Source organism: Anolis sagrei, chromosome 2 (genome assembly GCF_037176765.1).
Source record: "Anolis sagrei isolate rAnoSag1 chromosome 2, rAnoSag1.mat, whole genome shotgun sequence".
In the NCBI taxonomy this organism is placed as follows: domain Eukaryota; kingdom Metazoa; phylum Chordata; class Lepidosauria; order Squamata; family Dactyloidae; genus Anolis; species Anolis sagrei.
This window is the reverse complement of record NC_090022.1, coordinates 21,665,053-21,684,536: the sequence shown is the minus strand read 5'-3', so window position 1 is coordinate 21,684,536 and position 19,484 is coordinate 21,665,053. Positions and strand designations below refer to the sequence as shown.

General features: G+C 41.3%; 1 protein-coding gene across 1 annotated transcript in view; it reads right to left on the bottom strand.

Annotated features, from left to right (window-relative positions):
- The window catches only part of MDC1 (mediator of DNA damage checkpoint 1), a 34,414-nt gene extending 17,082 nt beyond the window's left edge, over positions 1 to 17,332 (bottom strand). The window contains exons 1-6 of the mRNA XM_060759395.2: positions 16,882 to 17,332; positions 11,192 to 11,668; positions 5,941 to 6,022; positions 2,589 to 4,252; positions 744 to 839; positions 82 to 162 (exon numbers count right to left, since the gene is read on the bottom strand). Of these exons, the coding sequence (XP_060615378.2) occupies positions 82 to 162; positions 744 to 839; positions 2,589 to 4,252; positions 5,941 to 6,022; positions 11,192 to 11,668; positions 16,882 to 17,005 (2,524 nt within the window). The 5' untranslated portion in view covers positions 17,006 to 17,332. The remainder of the gene's footprint in view (positions 1 to 81; positions 163 to 743; positions 840 to 2,588; positions 4,253 to 5,940; positions 6,023 to 11,191; positions 11,669 to 16,881) is intronic.
- Positions 17,333 to 19,484: the final 2,152 nt, after the last annotated feature.

Sequence of the window (19,484 nt, the reverse complement as noted above, 5' to 3'; positions counted from 1 at the left end):
TGGACACTCTTCAAATACAGCCCCAAGTGGAATGCATTACACTAAAGGGCTATTAATTAGAGAGGCCTTGAACAAGCTTACTTTTCCCAAATAGGAGGCTGGTTTGTGCAGGAGGAGATCTGAAGTCCTGGGTCGGCTCCTCTTCCAGGTTCGGATGGGAATCTGGCATGGGATTGGAAAAAAGAAGGCAAAGTATTAGTGTTATCCTCTAGTGCAGGCATGGGCAAACTTTGGCCCTCCAAGTGTTTTGGACTTCAACTCCCACAATTCCTAACAGCCAAATTGTGGGAGTTGAAGTCCAAAACATCTGGAGGGCCAAAGTTTGCCCATGCCTGCTCTAGTGAAAATGGTATCAAAATGACCAAACTTATAACTGCATGACAAGGGAAGCATCAATATGTATAGAGCTGAAAAAGGGAGCTGAAGACCATTAAGACAGAGCACTGGAAGTTCTGGCATTTTTGCACAGTGGGATTTCTAGTGTCCATTTCAAAAGAAACTACAGAGAAAAATTGGTAATTGAGCTTGCAGGTGAGAATGTGGCCTGTGAGGAGATAGGGGAACTAGCCCCTATACTAAAACAGCTTTGGGCTACAGCTACAGATGACCATTTCCTCACCTTCAGGGCCAGGCATGTGAATTACTGATATTACATGCAGCTAGTGCATTAAAATCACAAAGTACACACAAGCCTAAAAAGTCCTCAAAAGCTGCTCCTCTTTGAATCCTGGAACATTCCCCACCTGTCACGTTGGGATTTCTTGTTGTCTCAATCCCAGGCGGCGAGAGCTCAGAAGGTAGAAAACATTGTGTTGCCTGGAGATCCAGGTCCTGATCATCTGTGGGGACAAAATGGAACAGGACCCTCTTACTTCTAATGTTCAGCCATGAATCTCAATGCATTATCTGCCATGGCTCAATGCTATGGAAATCATGGGAGTTGTAGTTTGCTGAGGCACCAGCCCTCTTTGGCAATAAAGGATAAAGACTGTGTAAAACTACAACTCTCATGATGCCATAACATTGAGCCACAACAGTTAAAGTGGTGTCAAACTGCATTCATTCTCTAGTGTAGATCAGTGGTTCTCAACCTTCCTAATACCACGGCCCCTCAATACAGTTCCTCATGTTGTGGTGACCCCCAACCACTTCATAACTGTAATTTGGCTACTGTTATTAATCATAATGTAAATATCTGATATGCAGGATTTATTTTCATTCACTGGACCAAATTTGGCACAAATATCCAATACGCCTAAATTTGCACACAGGTGGGATTGGGGGGAGGGTCGATTTTGCCATTTGGGAGTTATAGTTGCTGGGATTTATAGTTAACCTACAATCAAACAGCATTATAAACTCCATCAATGATGGAACTGAGCCAAACTTGGCACACAAAATTCTCATGGCCAACAGAAAATGCTGGAAGGGTTTGGTGGGAATTGACCTTGAGTTTTGGAGTTGTAGTTCACCTACATCCTGAGAGCACTGTGGACGCAAACAATGATGGATCTGGATTAAACTTGGGACAAATACTCAATATGTCCAAATGTGAACACTGGTGGAGTTTGGGGAAAATACACCTTGACATTTGGAAGTTGTAGATTTATAGTTCATTTTCAATCAAAAAATATGCTGAACCCCACTAACGAAATAATTGGGCCAAACTTCCCACACAGAACCCCCATGAGCAACAGGAAATAGTATGTTTTCTTATGGCCTTTGGCGGCCCCTTTCACACCACCTCATAACCCCCTCCCGACCCCCAAGTTGAGAAACGTTAGTGTAAATGCAACCAGGGACAATGGCACTTCCATATATATGGTTTTGGGAGGAGGGCGAAGTTTATAAACTACAAAATATCTTTAGAAGAAACTCTCTAAGAGGTAGATGGTGGAGCACCACAAAAAGAGTATAATCTTATCATTTTCAGTGAGTAAACAATGCTGGCAGATTATGGGAAGGATTAAAAGGAATTGAGTATCCCATTCAGCATTGGCTCAAATGCTGAGGAAAAATTCACCCACATTGCAATGCTTTACTGCAGCTCCCACATGTATATCTCATATCCCAGCATGCACTGCATTAACAAACGGTGTTGTAGTTTCTAAAGGACACCAAACCAATACAAGGTCACACTAGGGTCCAAATGTAATTCTACAGCTAAAAGGAGGTTCAACTTCTCAGATATTTCTCTGCAACATAAGAGCAGCATGGAAATTGTGGCCTTCTTGGTGCTGTTACAACTGGAATTCCCACCATTCCTAACTAGCATGGGAAATCTTATTATTTATTTGTTTATTGAATGTATATCCCACCTTTCTTCTGGATGAGAAAACAGTGCAGGATAATGAGAGTTGCAATCCTATCACATCTGGAAGGCCATCTGTTCCCAGCTTTTGATTTGACACCACAACTTATATTTTAGAGTTGGAGAAATGACCTTTTGACCTCAACATATTTATATCCTTTATGCCTAACCAGATCACAGAACTGAGGTCTTTAAAAAATCTATTAAGATCCCCCAATTAGAAAGTCTACCAGTGCAGGAAAGGAAATTTGCTTTCCTTTCCTTTCTCTTCACTCACCATCAGTGCTGCTCTCCTCTCCTGAACTGGACTTGTTTCCCTCTGCATCTGTATCTTCATCCTTTTTGCAAGGTTCATGGTGGGCTCTCACATCTGCTGCAGAGCCATCCAATTTCTCTCCATTCATGTGAGATCTCCGAGGAGCTAATAGCTGAGTCTCTTGCTCTTCTATGGGTTTCACTGGCAATGGTGCAACCACTTCCTCTACGCCTGTATCACCATCTCGAGTTGCCAATTCCTTACGGGATGGAGAAGCCACTTCCACATCTGTATCACTATCCTCAATAGACCCAGGACTATCTGGAGGTCTAATAGAATGATTCTCAGGGTTGCTTCTGCTAGAACCAGCAACTATGGGTTTATGCTCCACTTTGGAGGCCACATCTTGAATTTCCACCACCACTTTCTCCTCCTCCTCTTCAACATCGGTATCACTATCCAGAGAGAGAGCAGGCAGGCACTGAATTTGAGGCAAGACGGCTCCCTTGTCAATGATCTCTGGGTTTTCCTTCCCATCTGAGCTCTTGGATTGTTCATGGACAACTTCCTCACTGCTCTGCTGTTGAACATTAAGATTAGATACTTCTTTAGCATCAGCACTCGGTTGATCCAGGCAACTGCTAACTTGACACACAGCCCTTTTGAGAGGGATGTCCTCCAAATCTGAATCATTGTCCCCACAGTGAGAACTGTGGGGCTGAGCAACATGTGAGTTCTCCAGCACCAAGTTAGACATTTCCACATCTGTATCCCCATCACTGTCTGGGGCAGCCTTAGGGGTCTTCAAAGTCTCAGCTTTCGGGAATGTGTCGTCCACATCTGTATCCTCATCGCTGTCCAGAGCAGCTTTATGAGTCTTCAGAGTCTCATCTGAATTGTCCACTTTAAGGGACGTGCCAACCAGATCTGCACCACCGTTCTGACATTCATGAGATGGCTGAGACTTAGCCTTCACCTCTGGCTCTTGGGTGACTTCCTCCACGTCTGTGTCACTGTCCTCATTCTCACCAGGCTGAGAGCCTTTGGGATGTGATTGTTCTTCTGCTTTTCCCATACCAACGCAGCCACCTTTCATTTGAGGCTCAGGCCCACGATTTTCAAGGCACGTAACACTTGGGTTCTCCATCCCATCTTCTACATCTGTGTCATCGTCCCCATTTTCAGCAGTTTTCTGGGCTTTTGGGATAGCCAAGTCCTTTGCTACTTCTTTCTGATCAGAAGCACTGCTCACATAGATAACTGTGGGCTGGGCCTTCTGACTGGTAGCATCTGGATCCATCACCACAGGTTCGTCCACATCTGTGTCACTGCTTATTTCTAGAGGTTTGTCAACTTCTGCCAAGTCTCCAGGTCCTGATGGTCTGGACATGCTACCAGCTCCCTCCTCATCTTCCTCATCAGTATCACTATCCAGTTGGAAGTTCTCTATAAGGCTATGGCCAGAAGGCGCAGCTCCTTGCTTCTCAGCTGTATTGTCTTCCATGCCTGGGAGGCCTTTTGCTTCAACTTCAGCAGTTCCTGACTCAACAGCTGCTCTTTCTTGGTCCAAAGGAGGAGGGCCACCATTCTCCAAGGCGGTTACTTCAGCATCCTGACTTTCAAAGCGCAGGCGCAAGGAAGGACAAGGCAGGTCACTGACAGAGAGTTCCCCACTTTCCTCATCACTGTGGGATACAAACGATAAATGTTACAATTAAAAGCAGATTCCTCTACTCAAACACTTACACTTCTGGCTTACTCAAAGAAACAGTAGTGATTCCTCTACTAAGCCATTAAATATGTATGCAGGTAAGAACAGTTTGTTTTTTTTTTAAAAAAAAGAAAGGCAAAACTTGCCAGCTCGAGGTGGGTTGCAACATTCACACACACATTCACCTAAAAACATTAACTGAAATAAACATATTAAAATATATTTTCAGAAGATTTGGTACATATTAAAATATACAAAACAGAGACAAAGCATAAGATTCAGGTTTTTAATTCATCATATGGTTTTGTCATCTGCAGATATCTATATATATATATATAGATATATATATAACAATAAAGGTAGAGCATCCCTTATCCAGGATTAAAAGTCCAAAATATTCCCAAAGTCTGAAATTGTACACAGAGGTCACTGAAATAGTGACACCTTTGCTTTCTGTGTATACAAGCTGTTTCATGCACGAAATTATTTAAAATATTGTATAAAATTACCTTTAGGCAATGTTTATTATAGCCTGAAGGCAATTTTATACAATATTTTAGACTAGTGGTTCTCAACCTGTAGGTCCCCAGATGTTTTGGCCTTCAACTATCAGGAATCCTAACAGCTGGTAAACAGTTGTAGGCCACTGGGGGCCCACAATTTGAGAACCACTGTTTTAGACAATTTTGTGCATGAAACAAAGCCTGGACCCCATCTACAAGATATCCCATTATACAGGTATTTCAATATTTTTTTAAAAAAATCCAAAGCCCAAACCTCTTCTGCATTACCCAAGCATTTCAGGCAAGAGATACTGAAATGGTAGCTTTTAAAAATGTATTTCTTAGTCCATTGAGGAATATAACCATTTTATTAAAGATGAGTTAATGGGAGCTTGATTTTTAAATTTTTAATCCATTTAATCTAATGCCCCAGAGTTACTTCCCCAGAGACTGTAGTTACACTTTTGCACAGCAGTTACTAGAATTTTCCATATAGTGCAACCTAAAGACATCTGGGATTTGCTGTCAAAATAGTAACTTTCATAAGCTTTGTGCAGCTCTGCAACTATCCTTTAGTGCAGGGGTGGGCATTAATTTTCTGTCCCTGGGACCGTGTCTCAAAATGTAGGGTGGGGAGGGGTGGACAACCAATAGGAAATTCCAGGAGTGGCTCAAAGTCAATTCCTGGTTTTGAAAATAATGTGTTTAACATTAAACAGCACGTGATTAGTATTAAAGGTATTTATTAAAGGGGACAGCCTTTTAAAAATGTGAATTTGCTGCTTTAGAAACTTCTAAAAGTAACCATTCCCCTTCTTTACTAGTAAAGTAATCATCTTTTGGGCTTCTTGAAATATTTCTTCTCAGGTTCCACTAAGTTTTCACTACTTTTATCATTCTGAGCAATATTCAGAAAAAAGGTATGGTGAATAACAGTGCAAGGATTATTTAAAAGTTAGCAAGCATAAGAAAATGACAGGAAACAAGATTAAATAAGAATCCGAAACACTCTTCATGGATAAATGCAATTCTTCCCACAGTGTGTGTGTGTGCATATATATACACACACATATATATACAAACATATATATTCCTTACGTATTACAATAATTAAAGTTACCAAAGCATTCCCCAAAACTAGCACTCAAAGATGGCATACCTTTCTGGCACAACAGAAGGAGAAGAAAACATGGAGGAGGCCAAATTGGACCGTCTAGAATCTTCAACAGAGGAAACTGAACCTAATGGGGGAGAAAAGACAGCATAGAATCATAGATTTGGAAGAGATCTCATGGGCCATCCAGTCCAACCCCCTGCCAGGAAGCAGGAAAATTGCATTCACCCCAAACTGAGATTTTCCTGCTTCGTGCTGTCATTTTGGGTCGTTTTGGTGAGCCAGTAGTTATATTCTAGTGGAGTAGAAGAGAGTTGCATAAGAGATAAGGAACATTACAGAGGAAACAGCCAGGAAAAGGTTTTCTTCTTTCCTACTGCCATAAGTCATATTGTAGCTTCTGAAAAGGACTATTGCTTGGTCATTGTGCAAAGTGGGAAAACCTGTGCCCATGAGGCATGATTACACTATGACCAGCCATCACATTTTCTGGGGTTACAAGCACAGGAGCCTGACAAAAGTGGAAAAAAATGGGAATTAAAAGAACTCTATTTTTGTATCGAAGAATACCTCTTTTGGTCTTCCAGCATAACTCTATGGTCAACTTCTACCAGAATCACACTAGATCAGGCCTTCTTAAACTTTTTCCCCTTGTGACCCCTTTCTGCCTGAGAAATTCTTATGCGGCCCAGGTTTATAGATATATAAAATAGGTAGAAAAATCAAACATTTACTGACAATAAATCAGTATTTATATACTATAATATAAATGGGTTCCTGAATGAAATGCATACAACAAAAATACCACTTGTATAACATAAACAATAATATAAGTCAACAACAGTATATAAACATGCTGCACTGTTAACTTCACAGCGACAACAAACAATATGGTGCAAATTTTTAGTACAGTCGTATCTTCTTATAAGTAGCTTGTGGATCAGCCATCCATGACCGGTTTCGGCCTACCTCAGGCCTTCCTCTGGTGGACTGAAATTAATGTATAAATCAATGTTTTACTCCAGTAGCATACATATTGAACATCTGTATCATTAAATATCATAAGTTACAACACATTTAAGTACTTACAAAGTTATAAACTTGAACAAATTCTCCTCAGGGGTTACAGATATTTTTGAGTCAGTGTGTAAAATACTTCAATATTAAGTATTTCTACAATATAATCATATTCAACATAGTAATTTTCAAACTCTCATAGCCACATTTCGTTCCTTTGATGTAGATACCACTGAGGCCAAGCCCAAAAATACAATACAGTGAAATAAAATACAAAGAAACAAAAAAAAAATTACATCAAAATAAGATATATGAAATAATAAAATAAAATAAATAGTTGCAAAATAACGAAGAGATAGAACACAATGAGTAGGCCAAATGCGCACGATAAAAATGATAAAACCCTGAGTGAGATAGTAGTGGATACAACAAAAATACCACTTATATAAGATAAACAATAATGTAATTCAACAGCAGTCTATAAACATGCTGCACTGTTCAACCTCACAGTGACAACAAACAATATCGTGCAAATTTTAGTACAGTCGTATCTTCTTATGAGTAGCTTGTAGATCAGTCGTCCATGACCGGTTTCGGCCTACCTCAGGCCTTCTTCTGGTGGAAAAGTTATACACTTGAGAATTTGTTCTCCTCAGGAGACACAAATTTTTGGCTCAGTGGTATATGATACTCCGCTCTATGTTGAGTTCTGGCTGCGACATAGAGCAGAGTATCATATACCACTGAGCCAAAAATCTGTATCTCCTGAGGAGAACAAATTCTCAAGTGTATAACTTTATACCACAATTCAAAGTGCTGGCTTTAGCCTATAAAGCCCTAAACCAGTGGTTCTCAACCTTCCTAATGCCGCGACCCCTTAGTACAGGTCCTCATGTTGTGGTGACCCCCAACCATAACGTTATTTTCGTTGCTACTCCATAACTGTAATTTTGCTACTGTTAAAAGTCATAATGTAAACATGCAGGCTGTATTTTCATTCACTGGACCAAATTTAGCACAAATACCTGATACGCCCAAAATTTGAATACTGGTGGAATTGGGGGTGATCAATTTTGTCATTTGGTAATGCTGAAGTTGCTGGGATTTATAGTTCACCTTAAATCAAAGAGTCTTCTGAACTCCATCAATGATGGAATTGAATCAAACATGGCACACAGAATTCCCATGACCAAAAGAAAATACTGGGAAGTTCTGGAGGACATTGACCTTGAGTTTTTGGAGTTGTAGTTCACCTTCATCCAGAGAACACTGTGGACTCAAGCAATGATGGATATGGATCAGACTTGGCACAAATACTCAATATGCCCAAATGTAAACACTGGTGGAGTTTAGGGAAAATAGACCTTGACATTTGGGAGTTGTAGTTGCTGGAATTAATAGTTCACCTGCAATCAAAGAGTATTCTGAAGCCCACCAATGATACAATTCGGCCAAACTTCTCACACAGAACCTCTATGACCAACAGAATATATTGTGTTTTCTGATAGTCTTTGGGGACCCCTCTGACACCCCCTCGCGACACCCCCAGGGGTCCCGACCCCCAGGTTGAGAAACACTGCCCTAAACGGTTCTGGCCCTACTTACTTCTCCGAACGCATCTCCTCCTATGAATCGACTAGGACACTAAGATCATATGGGGAGGCCCTGCTCTCGGTCCCACCTGCATCACAGGCGCGCTTGGCGGGGACGAGAGACAGGGTCTTCTCAGTGGTGGCCCCTCGGCTGTGGAACTGCAGATATCAGATTGGCCCCCTCCCTGCTGGCGTTTCGGAGGAAAGTGAAGACCTGGCTGTTCGAACAAGCATTTGATTAAACAGTGTAATTGAACATAGGAATACGGAATAATGGATGACGGGACTGGATTCTGATTTTACGGTTGAGGTGCTAATGATTGTTATTCTGATGTTAATGATTTATGTGATAATTGTTTTTAATTGCCCTATACTTGTTTTGTGATATTTTGTACTGATGTTGTTCACCGCTTTGAGTCGCCTGAGGGCTGAGAAAAGTGGTATAGAAATAAAATAAATAAATAAATAAATAAATAAATAAATACAACAACCCAGTGATTCTGGCCATGAAAGCCTTCAACAATACAACTAATTGTTTCTTGGAGACCATTCTAGAACATGGCCATACAGCCCAAAAAACCTACAACAACCCAGTGATTCCGGCCATGACAGCCTTCGACAATACAACTAATTAATAGTTTCTCCTTCCTGAATCTGAAATCATACGGATTAGATCGACATATAAAGATGAACCAAGTTACGGCCCCCCTCCCCCAATTCTGCCTTTTTACTATGCTTAACACCATTCAAATAAAACAGGGATTTGAAAAATGCACCTTATACCCCACTTTTATGCAACTGGTTCTCCAACCTTTCTTATTTTTATTTTTAAATGGCACTGGTTTTAGGCAAATCTTGCCCACAAACCATGTAAAAAGCACACAAAATGTGCAAAATCCAATCCCAACCTCATAAGCACCACAGAAGCCCGTATTACCCCCAAATATCTCTGTTTTCTATGCAATCCCTCTCAAAAGGTTAACAGGAAAAGATGCAAACACCACTTTGTAGCACTACTTTGGAAGGGATTGGAGAGAAAAATGGAAATATTCGAGTCTTGGGAGATGGGGAAGAGATACACGCTGCATAGGAGAAATCGGGATGAAATTGTCCCCTATTTCTTATGCAGCTGCCACATGTAAACTCTCTTCTACTCCATCAGAATATAACCTCTGGCTCACCAAAACGGTGGTTGCGATGGAGAACTTCATCAACCCAAAATGACAGCATGAAACCCTCAGAATATGCTTGTCGCACCATAAACAAGCCCTGACCTTTTAGCCGAATTCAGAGTACAATTAGAAGCTACAGTTTGTTGTTTGCTTCCAAACTATACTGTAGAATTAATGCAATTTGACACCACGTCAACAGGCATGGCTCAATAACATTTGAGGTACCAAAATGTGTGTTGGTCAGGATTATTCAAATAGTGTTCACTATTTATTTACTTTATTTATTTACTTTATTTCTATACCGCTTTTCTCAGCCCTCAGGCGACTCAAAGCACAGGCATGGGCAAACTTTGGCCCTCCAGGTGTTTTGGATTTCAACTCCCACAATTCCTAACAGCCTACACTCCCCCTGAAGTCACAGGTCCACAGTTTGGGTGTCCTCCTGGATTCATCACTGTCGCTTGAAGCTCAGGTGTCGGCGGTGGCTGGGAGGGCCTTCGCACGACTAAGACTCGTGTGGCAACTGCGACCGTACCTCGTGAAGGCGGATCTGGCCAGGGTGGTCCATGCCTTAGTCACTTCCAGATTGGACTACTGTAGTGCACTCTATGTGGGGCTGCCCTTGAAAACGGCCCGGAAATTTCAATTGGTCCAACGGGCAGCGGCCAGATTGTTAACTGGTGCTCCTTACAGAGAGAGGTCAACCCTCCTGTTTAAGGAGCTCCACTGGCTTCCATTCATTTTCCGGACCCAATTCAAGGTGCAGGTGTTTACCTACAAAGCCCTAAATGGTTTGGGACCCGCCTACCTGCGGGACCGCATCTCTGTGTACGAACCCACACGATCTCTTCGTTCATCTGGAGAGGCCCTGCTCACGATCCCACCTGCATCGCAAGCGCGATTGGTGGGGACGAGGGATAAGGCCTTCTCGGTGGTGGCCCCTCGACTCTGGAACTCTCTCCCTAAGGACATCAGGCAGGCCCCGTCGCTAGCAATCTTTAGGAGGAGCTTGAAAACGTGGTTGTTCCAGTGTGCCTTTCCAGAATAAGGAAACTCCTAGCATTGTGTCCCAACGCACTTTATCAGAGATCCAGGATATCTGCATGCCCATCCCCCTCCAAACACCCCACCTTGTCATGCCCAGCACTTTTTAATTTTAATTATTACATTTGTCCCGGCCATTGTTTTTAATTGCGTCATTAGATGTTGTTAATATTATTGCTTTGTTTTTTGTTTTTTGAGTTATTGTGTTGTTGCTGCTGCTGTTTTTATTGTTGTATTTGGGCTCAGCCTCTTGTAAGCCACACTGAGTCCTTCGGGAGATGGTAGCGGGGTACAAATAAAGGATTATTATTATTATTATTATTATTATTATTATTACCAGCTGTTAGAAATTGTGGGAGTTGAAGTCCAAAACACCTGGAGGGCCAAAGTTTGCCCATGCTTGTTATAGCAGCTTAAATACTGGCACTATAAGAGATGAAAGACCAAACATGGGCTTCCTTTAAAACTTACCATCTTCCGTTTTGTGAGGAAGGATTCTGTTTGCTCCATTCACCTCGTCTTCCTCTTCTTCCTCCTTGTCCGAATCCTGAACCAGGACCCCGCCAAAGCCCATCCGCTTCTTCCTCCCTGGCGCAGGTGTCTCCTCGATGACCAGGGTGCTGGCATCCACTCTCTGGGTTGGGGGAATCTCCATTGAGTCATTGGGGGATTCAAGCTCAGCCTCTGTCGTCGACATGAAATATTGGCATCCCACATCACCAAAGATTAAAGAGTCCCCATCTTGAAGGCTGTAGCGGACCTGCGGGATCAAGACCATCCGTTGGCGCCGGGTGCGGTTTAGGCTGCCCTTGTCATACAAGAGGTGGGGCCCATCAGAGCTGGGGACCTCGATCACAGCGTGGGCCTTGGAGACCGACGAGGCAGGCAAGCAGATCTGACAGCTTTCAAGGCGCCCAATGACATTATCCCCTGGGTAGATCCAGAAATCTGGAAACGGAGGAAGTCAAGACATGAAAATCATAGAATCACAGAGATTTGGAAAAGATACCAATGTCCATCCAATCCAACGCAATTCTGCCATGGAGTAAATCAAAGCGCTCCTGACAGATGCCATCCAGCCTCCTCCAGAGAAGGAGATTCAACCATACTCTCAGGTAGCATGTTGTCTGGGACTGTGGTGGAATCTTATCCTCTGGGGAAGGGTTCCTTAAACTTTTTAAACAGTCCCTCAAACTGTTGGAGGGCCGGATTATAATTTGAAAATAGCATGAATGAATTCCTATGCACATTGCACATATTTTATTCATAGTGCAAAAACAGTTTAAAACAATACAATAATTAAAATGTAGAACAATTTTAACGAATATAAGTTTATTAGTATTTCCGTGGGAAGTGTGGGCCTGCTTTTGGCTGATAAGATAGGATTGTTGTTGTTGTTGTTGTTGTTGTTGTTGTTGTGTGCATTCGAGAAGTTTCAAACTTAGGTTGACCCTGAGCGAGAGCTGAGTAAATGACCTTGGAGGGCCGTATTCAGCCCTCAGGCCATAGTTTGGGAACCCCTATTCTGGAAGTTTTAAAACAGAGGCTGGACGGCCATCTGTTGAAATCAATTTGACTGTTTTACTGCCTGGCAGAATGGGATTGGACTGGATGGCCCTTGGGGTCTCTTCCAATTCAATGATTCTAAGGTTCTGACTTAGCATAAAACAGCTTAATGTGTTTCCATATGTCTTGCTTACTTTTTCTGAGTGAGAAATAGTACCAAACCTTCTACGTCCCACCTCAGAGTTTAAGATCTCCTGGGGAGGCCTTGCTCTAGGCCCCGCCTCTGTCGCAAACGCGCTTGGCGGGAACGAGGGACAGGGCCTTCTCAGTGGTGGCCCCCCGCCTGTGGAATTCTCTCTCCAGTGAAATTATGTTATTGACGTCCCTCCTTTCCTTTAGAAAGAAGTTAAAAACATGGATGTGGGACCAGGCCTTCGGGTAATCTTGCTGACAATGACAGTGACAATAATGACAATTGCTATGGAAATGGACTATGGACATGCTTGATGGAGTCTCTAACTACAGAATTCGGCTCAGATAAGGCCACCAGGCTGTTACTGAAACAGAAACAGATTTTAATTAATTAATGTGATTTAATGTTTTAAAGGAAGAGGGGCCGACCAAGGGCAAGATGGATGGATGGCATCCTTGAAGTGACTGGACTGACCTAGAAGGAGCTGGGGGTGGTAACGGCCGACAGGGAGCTCTGGCGTGGACTGGTCCATGAGGTCACGAAGAGTCGGAGACGACTGAACGAATGAACAACAACAACGTTTTAAATATTGGATTTTATTACGTATTTTATTATATGTACATTGGAGGCATCAAATTGTTGCCGGCTGGAAGCCACCCCGTCCCCCGAGGAGGTTGAGAAGGGTGGGGTATAAATATCTGAAATAAATAAATAAATAAACCATCACTTCAAACACTTTTTCAAACTTCCTCCCTGACCCCATTTCTATCATAGGCAGTAAGTGGTTATTCAATCTGACATAAGCACCTCTGATACGATTACATAATCAAAGGTGAATCATAGTTTGAAGCTAATCTAAAGCTAGCCGACAATCTTGCTTAGTTCAGGAATATGTAAGGAGGGCGATTATGTAAGGCATAACTCAGCATCACACAGCCCCCAAAAGGCCCCACCAAAGTTTAGAAAGTTTAACCTGCTAATTTCCTCGTAACCACTTAAGAAAAACTATTTTCAAATCTGAAGAAATCCCCAATTTCACGGGTATGTCCGTCATTTGGATTTTACACATGGCATGAGTACGAAAAAAACTATCTTTGTGCATTCAGTCAATATAAAGGTGGTTCCCAAGTTACAAACAAGATAGGTTCTGTAGGTTTGTTCTTAAGTTGAATTTGTATGTAAGTTGGAACAGGTACATTTTTAAGTGTAACTTCAGCCAGCCATCTATATAAGCTTTTGATAGAATAGTGAAGGGTTTATACCCTTGGTGTTTCTTTTACTGTCTGTACCCCTGTTCAGTAGATTTCACCTCACTTTCGGTCCCTGTGATAACTGAATTTTGAAAAATTTGGCTTGTTGAAGAGAAAGCTTCAGTGGAGATACCTTTCCCCACATAATGAGAAGACAGGAAAGCTTAGAGAAGAGAATGATGATGGGGGAAATGGAAGAGTAAAGGAAGAGGGGCTGACCAAGGGCAAGATGGATGGAGGGTATCCTTGAAGTGACTAGCTTGACTCTGAAGGAGCTGGGGGTAGCCACGGACAGGGAGCTGCTGGGGGTTGGAGTCCAAAACACCTGAAGGACCAGTGTTTGAGAATAACTGCTCTAAATTATACCACAAATTGAGGGCTAAATCCTATTGCCAGTCTCAACTAACTAGCCTTTGAATTAATGTGATTAATCTACATCAGGCATGGGCAAACTTCGGCCCGCCAGGTGTTTTGGACTTCAACTCTCACAATTCTTAACAGGAATTGTGGGAGTTGTAGTCCAAGACACCTAGTAAACCAAAGTTTGCCCATGCCTGATCTACATGATAATACACTGTACATCAACAGATTCAATGAGAATCCTCTATTTGGGATTAAAACCGCTTAGAGTCTCCCCAGGGGTGAGAAAAGCAGAGTATAAATATGTAAATAAAATAAACTAATTAATTAATCCAACAGGATTTCAGTTTTGCTCTCTATGCAAACTTCTGAAGGGCTTTTGTAAACAAGCAGCATAACCCATGCATGAGCAAACTTTGGCCCTCTAGGTGTTTTGGACATCAACTGTTTTAATGTATATTTATATTTATATTTAGGTATTTATTATGTGTTTATATTGTCTCGGAATCGAATTGTTGCCTGTAGGTAGCCGTCCTGAGTCTCTCCCTGGAGGTCGAGAATGGATGGGGTATAAGTGTTCAAAATAAAACTCCCTCAAATCATAACAGTTAGGAACTGTGGGAATTGAAGTCCAAAACACCTGGAGGGCCCAAGTTTACCCATGCCTGGCATAGCCCCATTCTTAGGGTGCATCTACACTATAGAATTAATGCAGTTTGACACCACTTTAACTCCAATGGCCCAATGCCGTGGAATCATGTTTTTGCAAGCCACCTTGGGTGAAAGAGTGGCATCTAAATGAAACAATATCAATAAATACAATTTAGTTGTAAAGACTATTTTAAGTGTATTGGTAATGTTTTAATATGTCTCTACCACACTGTACGATTTAATTGTTTTGTAACTTTTGTAATGAGCTTTTAAAAGTGTGGGTTTGTTAACTGCCTTGAGTCCCTACAGCGGGAAAGGCAGAGTATAAATACAGTTGTTAATAACAACAACAACAACCTTTTAATTTAATGTATTTGCAAGCTGCCTTGCGCCCCACTCTAATTTAATGTTTTCCTATTCTTGTGTCCCACTTTGGGAGAAAACTGGCATATAAATACAATATTATCAATACGTATAATAAAATGTGTTGGAAACCTTTCAATTTAGTGTATTTGCAAGCCACCTTTGTATCTCTCTTTGGGGAAAAGGTAGCATATAAATACAATAATATCACTACATATAATAAAATGTGTTGGAAACCTTTCAATGTAATGTATTTGCAAGCCACCTTTGCATCGCACTCTGGGAGAAGGTGGGATATAAATACAATAATATCAATACATATAATAAAATGTGTTTGAAACCTTTCAATTTAATGTATTTGCAAGTCACTTTTGCATTGCACTTTGGGAGAAAGTCGGCAAATAACGTTTTCCCATTCTTGTGCCCCACTTTGGGAGAAAACTGGCATATAAATACAATAATATTAATACATATAATAAAATGTGTTGGAAACCTTTCAGTTTAATGTATTTGCAAGCCACCTTTGCATCCCACTCTGGTTGAAAACTGGCATATAAACACAACAATATCAATACATACAATAAAATGTGTTAGAAACCTTTCAGTTTAATGTATTTGCAAGCCACCTAATTTAACGTTTTCCCATTCTTGTGTCCCACTTTGGGAGAAAGCTGGCATATAAATACAATAATATCAATGCATATAATAAAATGTGTTGGAAACATTGCAATTTAATGTATTTGCAAGCCACTTTTGCATCCCACTTTGGGGGAAAGCTGACAGATAAATACAATAATATCAACACATATAATAAAATGTGTTGGGAACCTTGCAATGTAATGTATTTTTAAGCCACCTTTGCATGCCACTTTGGGGAAAAGGTGGCATATAAATACAATTATATCAATGCATATAATAAAATGTGTTGGAAACCTTTTGATGTAATGTATTTGCAAGCCACCTTTGTATCTCACTTTGGAGAAAAGGTGGCATATAAATATAATAATATAAATGCATACAATAAAATGTGTCGGAAATCTTTCAATTTAATGTATTTTCAAGTCACTTTTGCATTCCACTTTGGGGGAAAGGTGGCATATAAATACAATAATATCAATACATATAATAAAATGTGTTGGAAACCTTTCAATTTAGTGTATTTGCAAGCCACCTTTGTATCTCTCTTTGGGGAAAAGGTAGCATATAAATACAGTAATATCAATACATATAATAAAATGTGGTATAAACCTTTCAATGTAATGTATTTGCTTGCCACCTTTGTATCTCACTTTGGGGAAAAGGTGGCATATAAATACAATAATATCAACGCATATAATAAAATGTGTTGGAAGCCTTTCTATTTCGTGTATTTTCAAGTCACTTTTGCATTCCACTTTGGGGGAAAGCTGGCATATAAATACAATAATATAAATGCATATAATAAAACGTGTTGGAAACCTTTCAATGTAATGTATTAGCAAGCCACCTTTGCATTGCACTTTGAGAGAAAGTCGGCAAATAACGTTTTCCCATTCTTGTGCCCCGCTTTGGGAGAAAACTGGCATATAAATAAAATAATATCAATACATATAATAAAATGTGGTATAAACCTTTCAATGTAATGTATTTGCATGCCACCTTTGCATCCCACTTTGGGGGAAAGGGAGCATATAAATACAATAATATAAATGCATATAATAAAATGTGTTGGAAACCTTGCAATTTAATGTATTTGCAAGTCACCTTTGCATCCCACTTTGGGAGAAAGGTGGCATATAAATAAAATATACATACACAATGTTAATAAATATAAAGGCATTAATTGTAGACATCCTTACCTTTTTCAGGGCCATATTTGCTGCTCAAAAGGTGCAGGCGCCCAACAGGTTTGGGGGTATTCCCATGAGAAGCCTCATTGGGATCCCCTTCCTCGTCCCAGTCCAACAACTGAGTTTGCTCCATTTTGCAATAACTATATAGCTATATATATGTAGGTACAATGTTACTCCTTCCCTTTGCCTTTCCAAACCTCATCTGTATCCATCTCCTTGCATTATTCCTTTGATAGCCTTGATATCCTGCTTCCAATTATATCCTAATGGCTAGCCCACACACACCTATGCACCTAAGTCTTTCTTATTTTTAGGTGCCTGTCCCTTTAAATCTAACTCCCGCCTTTTTCTTTCCCATTTGAACCTATTGAAAGGGGTCTCCGCTCCCCCAAATAGCACTCCGGCATCCAATTTTCGTGCGCCCCGCCTTCTTTTGCGCAGGACCCTTTTCTTATTGGATACCGAGGCTGCCACTTTAAACGCTTCCCGTCCGACGATTGGTTGATTTATTTCAATGGTTGGCGGGGAGTAAACGGCCCGGCCTCGCTCTTTTCCGATCCAATATAAGCGACGGAAAATCACAGAGACAGGAAATGTCCAGCCTAGAGCGTAAGCCCAGTAGCATAGAGTTGCTTCAGACATAGGGTTTCCGGCTTTGACTTCACGGCGGCGGCCATTTTGTTTGGCCTCCGAGCGAGAGGGTGGAAGTATACAGTCAATGCAATACATGGAGAGTCAATGCAATAGCCTGTCCTCCGTATCCGCGGGTAGACGGCCCTCCGTATCCGCGGGTTTTGTATACACGGGCACAACCACTCCTCGGTTATTTTTTTCTTAATTTTAAAACAATGTTTCTTATCTCTACATCATTGCATCTGCACTGTAAGAAAAATATTAATTGCGGTGCATCCACACTGTAGACTTAACACAGTTTGATACCGCTTTAACTGTCCTGGGCTTTGTAGTTTGGGTAAGTACCAGTCCACTTTGGCAGAGAAGGCTAAAGGCCTGCTAAAACCACAACTTGCCAGATTCCATAGAAATTCCCCAAGGAAGTTAAACTGGTATCAAACTGTGTTAAGTCTACAGTGTGGATGCACCGCAATCAATATTTTTCCTGGCCCGTTAATTATTATTATTAACTTAATTTCTATCCCCACCTTTCTCTGCATAGGGAATCAAGGCAACTTACACGACCTTTTAAACAGAGGCTGGATGGCCATCTGTCAGGGGTGATTTGAATGCAATATTCCTGCTTCTTGGCAGGGGGTTGGACTGGATGGCCCATGAGGTCTCTTCCAACTCTAGGATTCTAGGATTCTATGACCCAATAACAATATAAAACAAAGCAAATACAAAATTATTATTATTTATTTGAAACACAACAAGATTAGTACACAGCAAACAAGATCACTGCTGGCTGTTGTATTGGATCACACGTTGGACACTTCCCAAGTGTCTAGGACTGTCTGATGTATTGGTGAATAATGCGTGCAGATCCAAGTAGGGTAGCCTTTTGCAGTTGGCAGATGGTAATTTTGTCAGTGCTGATTGTTTTTAAGTGCAAGCCAAGGTCTTTAGGCACCGTACCCAGTGTGTCGATCACCACTGGGACCAACTTTACTGGCTTGTGGCAGAGTCTTTGCAGTTCTATCTTAAATCTTCATATTGTGTCAGATTTTCCAGTTGCTTCTTGTCAATTCTGCTGTCACCTGGGATTGCAACATCGATGATCCATACTTTCACGATCATGAGGTCAGGACTATTGTGCTCCAAAACTCTGAATTTGAAAGTGTCAGAGTAGTCTGACATGTTCGTTTTCTGTAACATTTTCAGGCTTGTGATCCCACCAGTTCGTTGTCGCAGGCAGATGGTATTTGTGGCACGAGTTCCAGTGGATCATCTGAGCAAGATGTTATGCCTCTGCTTGTAGTCCATCTGCACAATCTTCTTGCAGAGTGTACACTTGGGATCTGTCATCGACTTTTCAGTTCTGGCTTTAATGGCATTTGGGCTGCAAGAATCAGGCCCCCAGTTTCCTTTTCAAAGTTCAATTTGTTAGCCACATCCATGTTGTTGTTTTTGTTGTTGTTGTTGTATATTTTTTGTATGTTAACACATGTTGTGAACCGGTCCGAATCCCTCTTTGAAGGTGAGAGGGTCGGTATATAAAACCTCGAAATAAATAAATAAATAAATTGTTGTTGTTGGGATTGTGGCGCAGCTGGCTGAGTGTCAGCTGCATTAAGATCACTCTGACCAAAAGGTCATGAGTTCGAAGCCAGCCCAGATTGGAGTGGGTTTCCAACCATTGTGTAGCCCGTTGTCAACCTTTGCAACCCGAAAGACAGTTGCATCTTTCAAGTAGGAAAATAAGGTACCACCTTAAAAGTGTGGGGAGGCTAAAATTAACTAATTTATGAGGCCATAAAGAAGCACTCCAGTGGGGAAGCATGCAAGGAATGCAGAGGTACTTCATCAGCATCGCAGATGGACGATGAAAGCGACAGCTCCCCTGGTGGCCAGAAAAGGTTAAATAGCCTCTGTGTAAGTCTGTATATGTCTGCACATCAAAATTGGCATTGAATGTTTGCCATATATGTGTACAC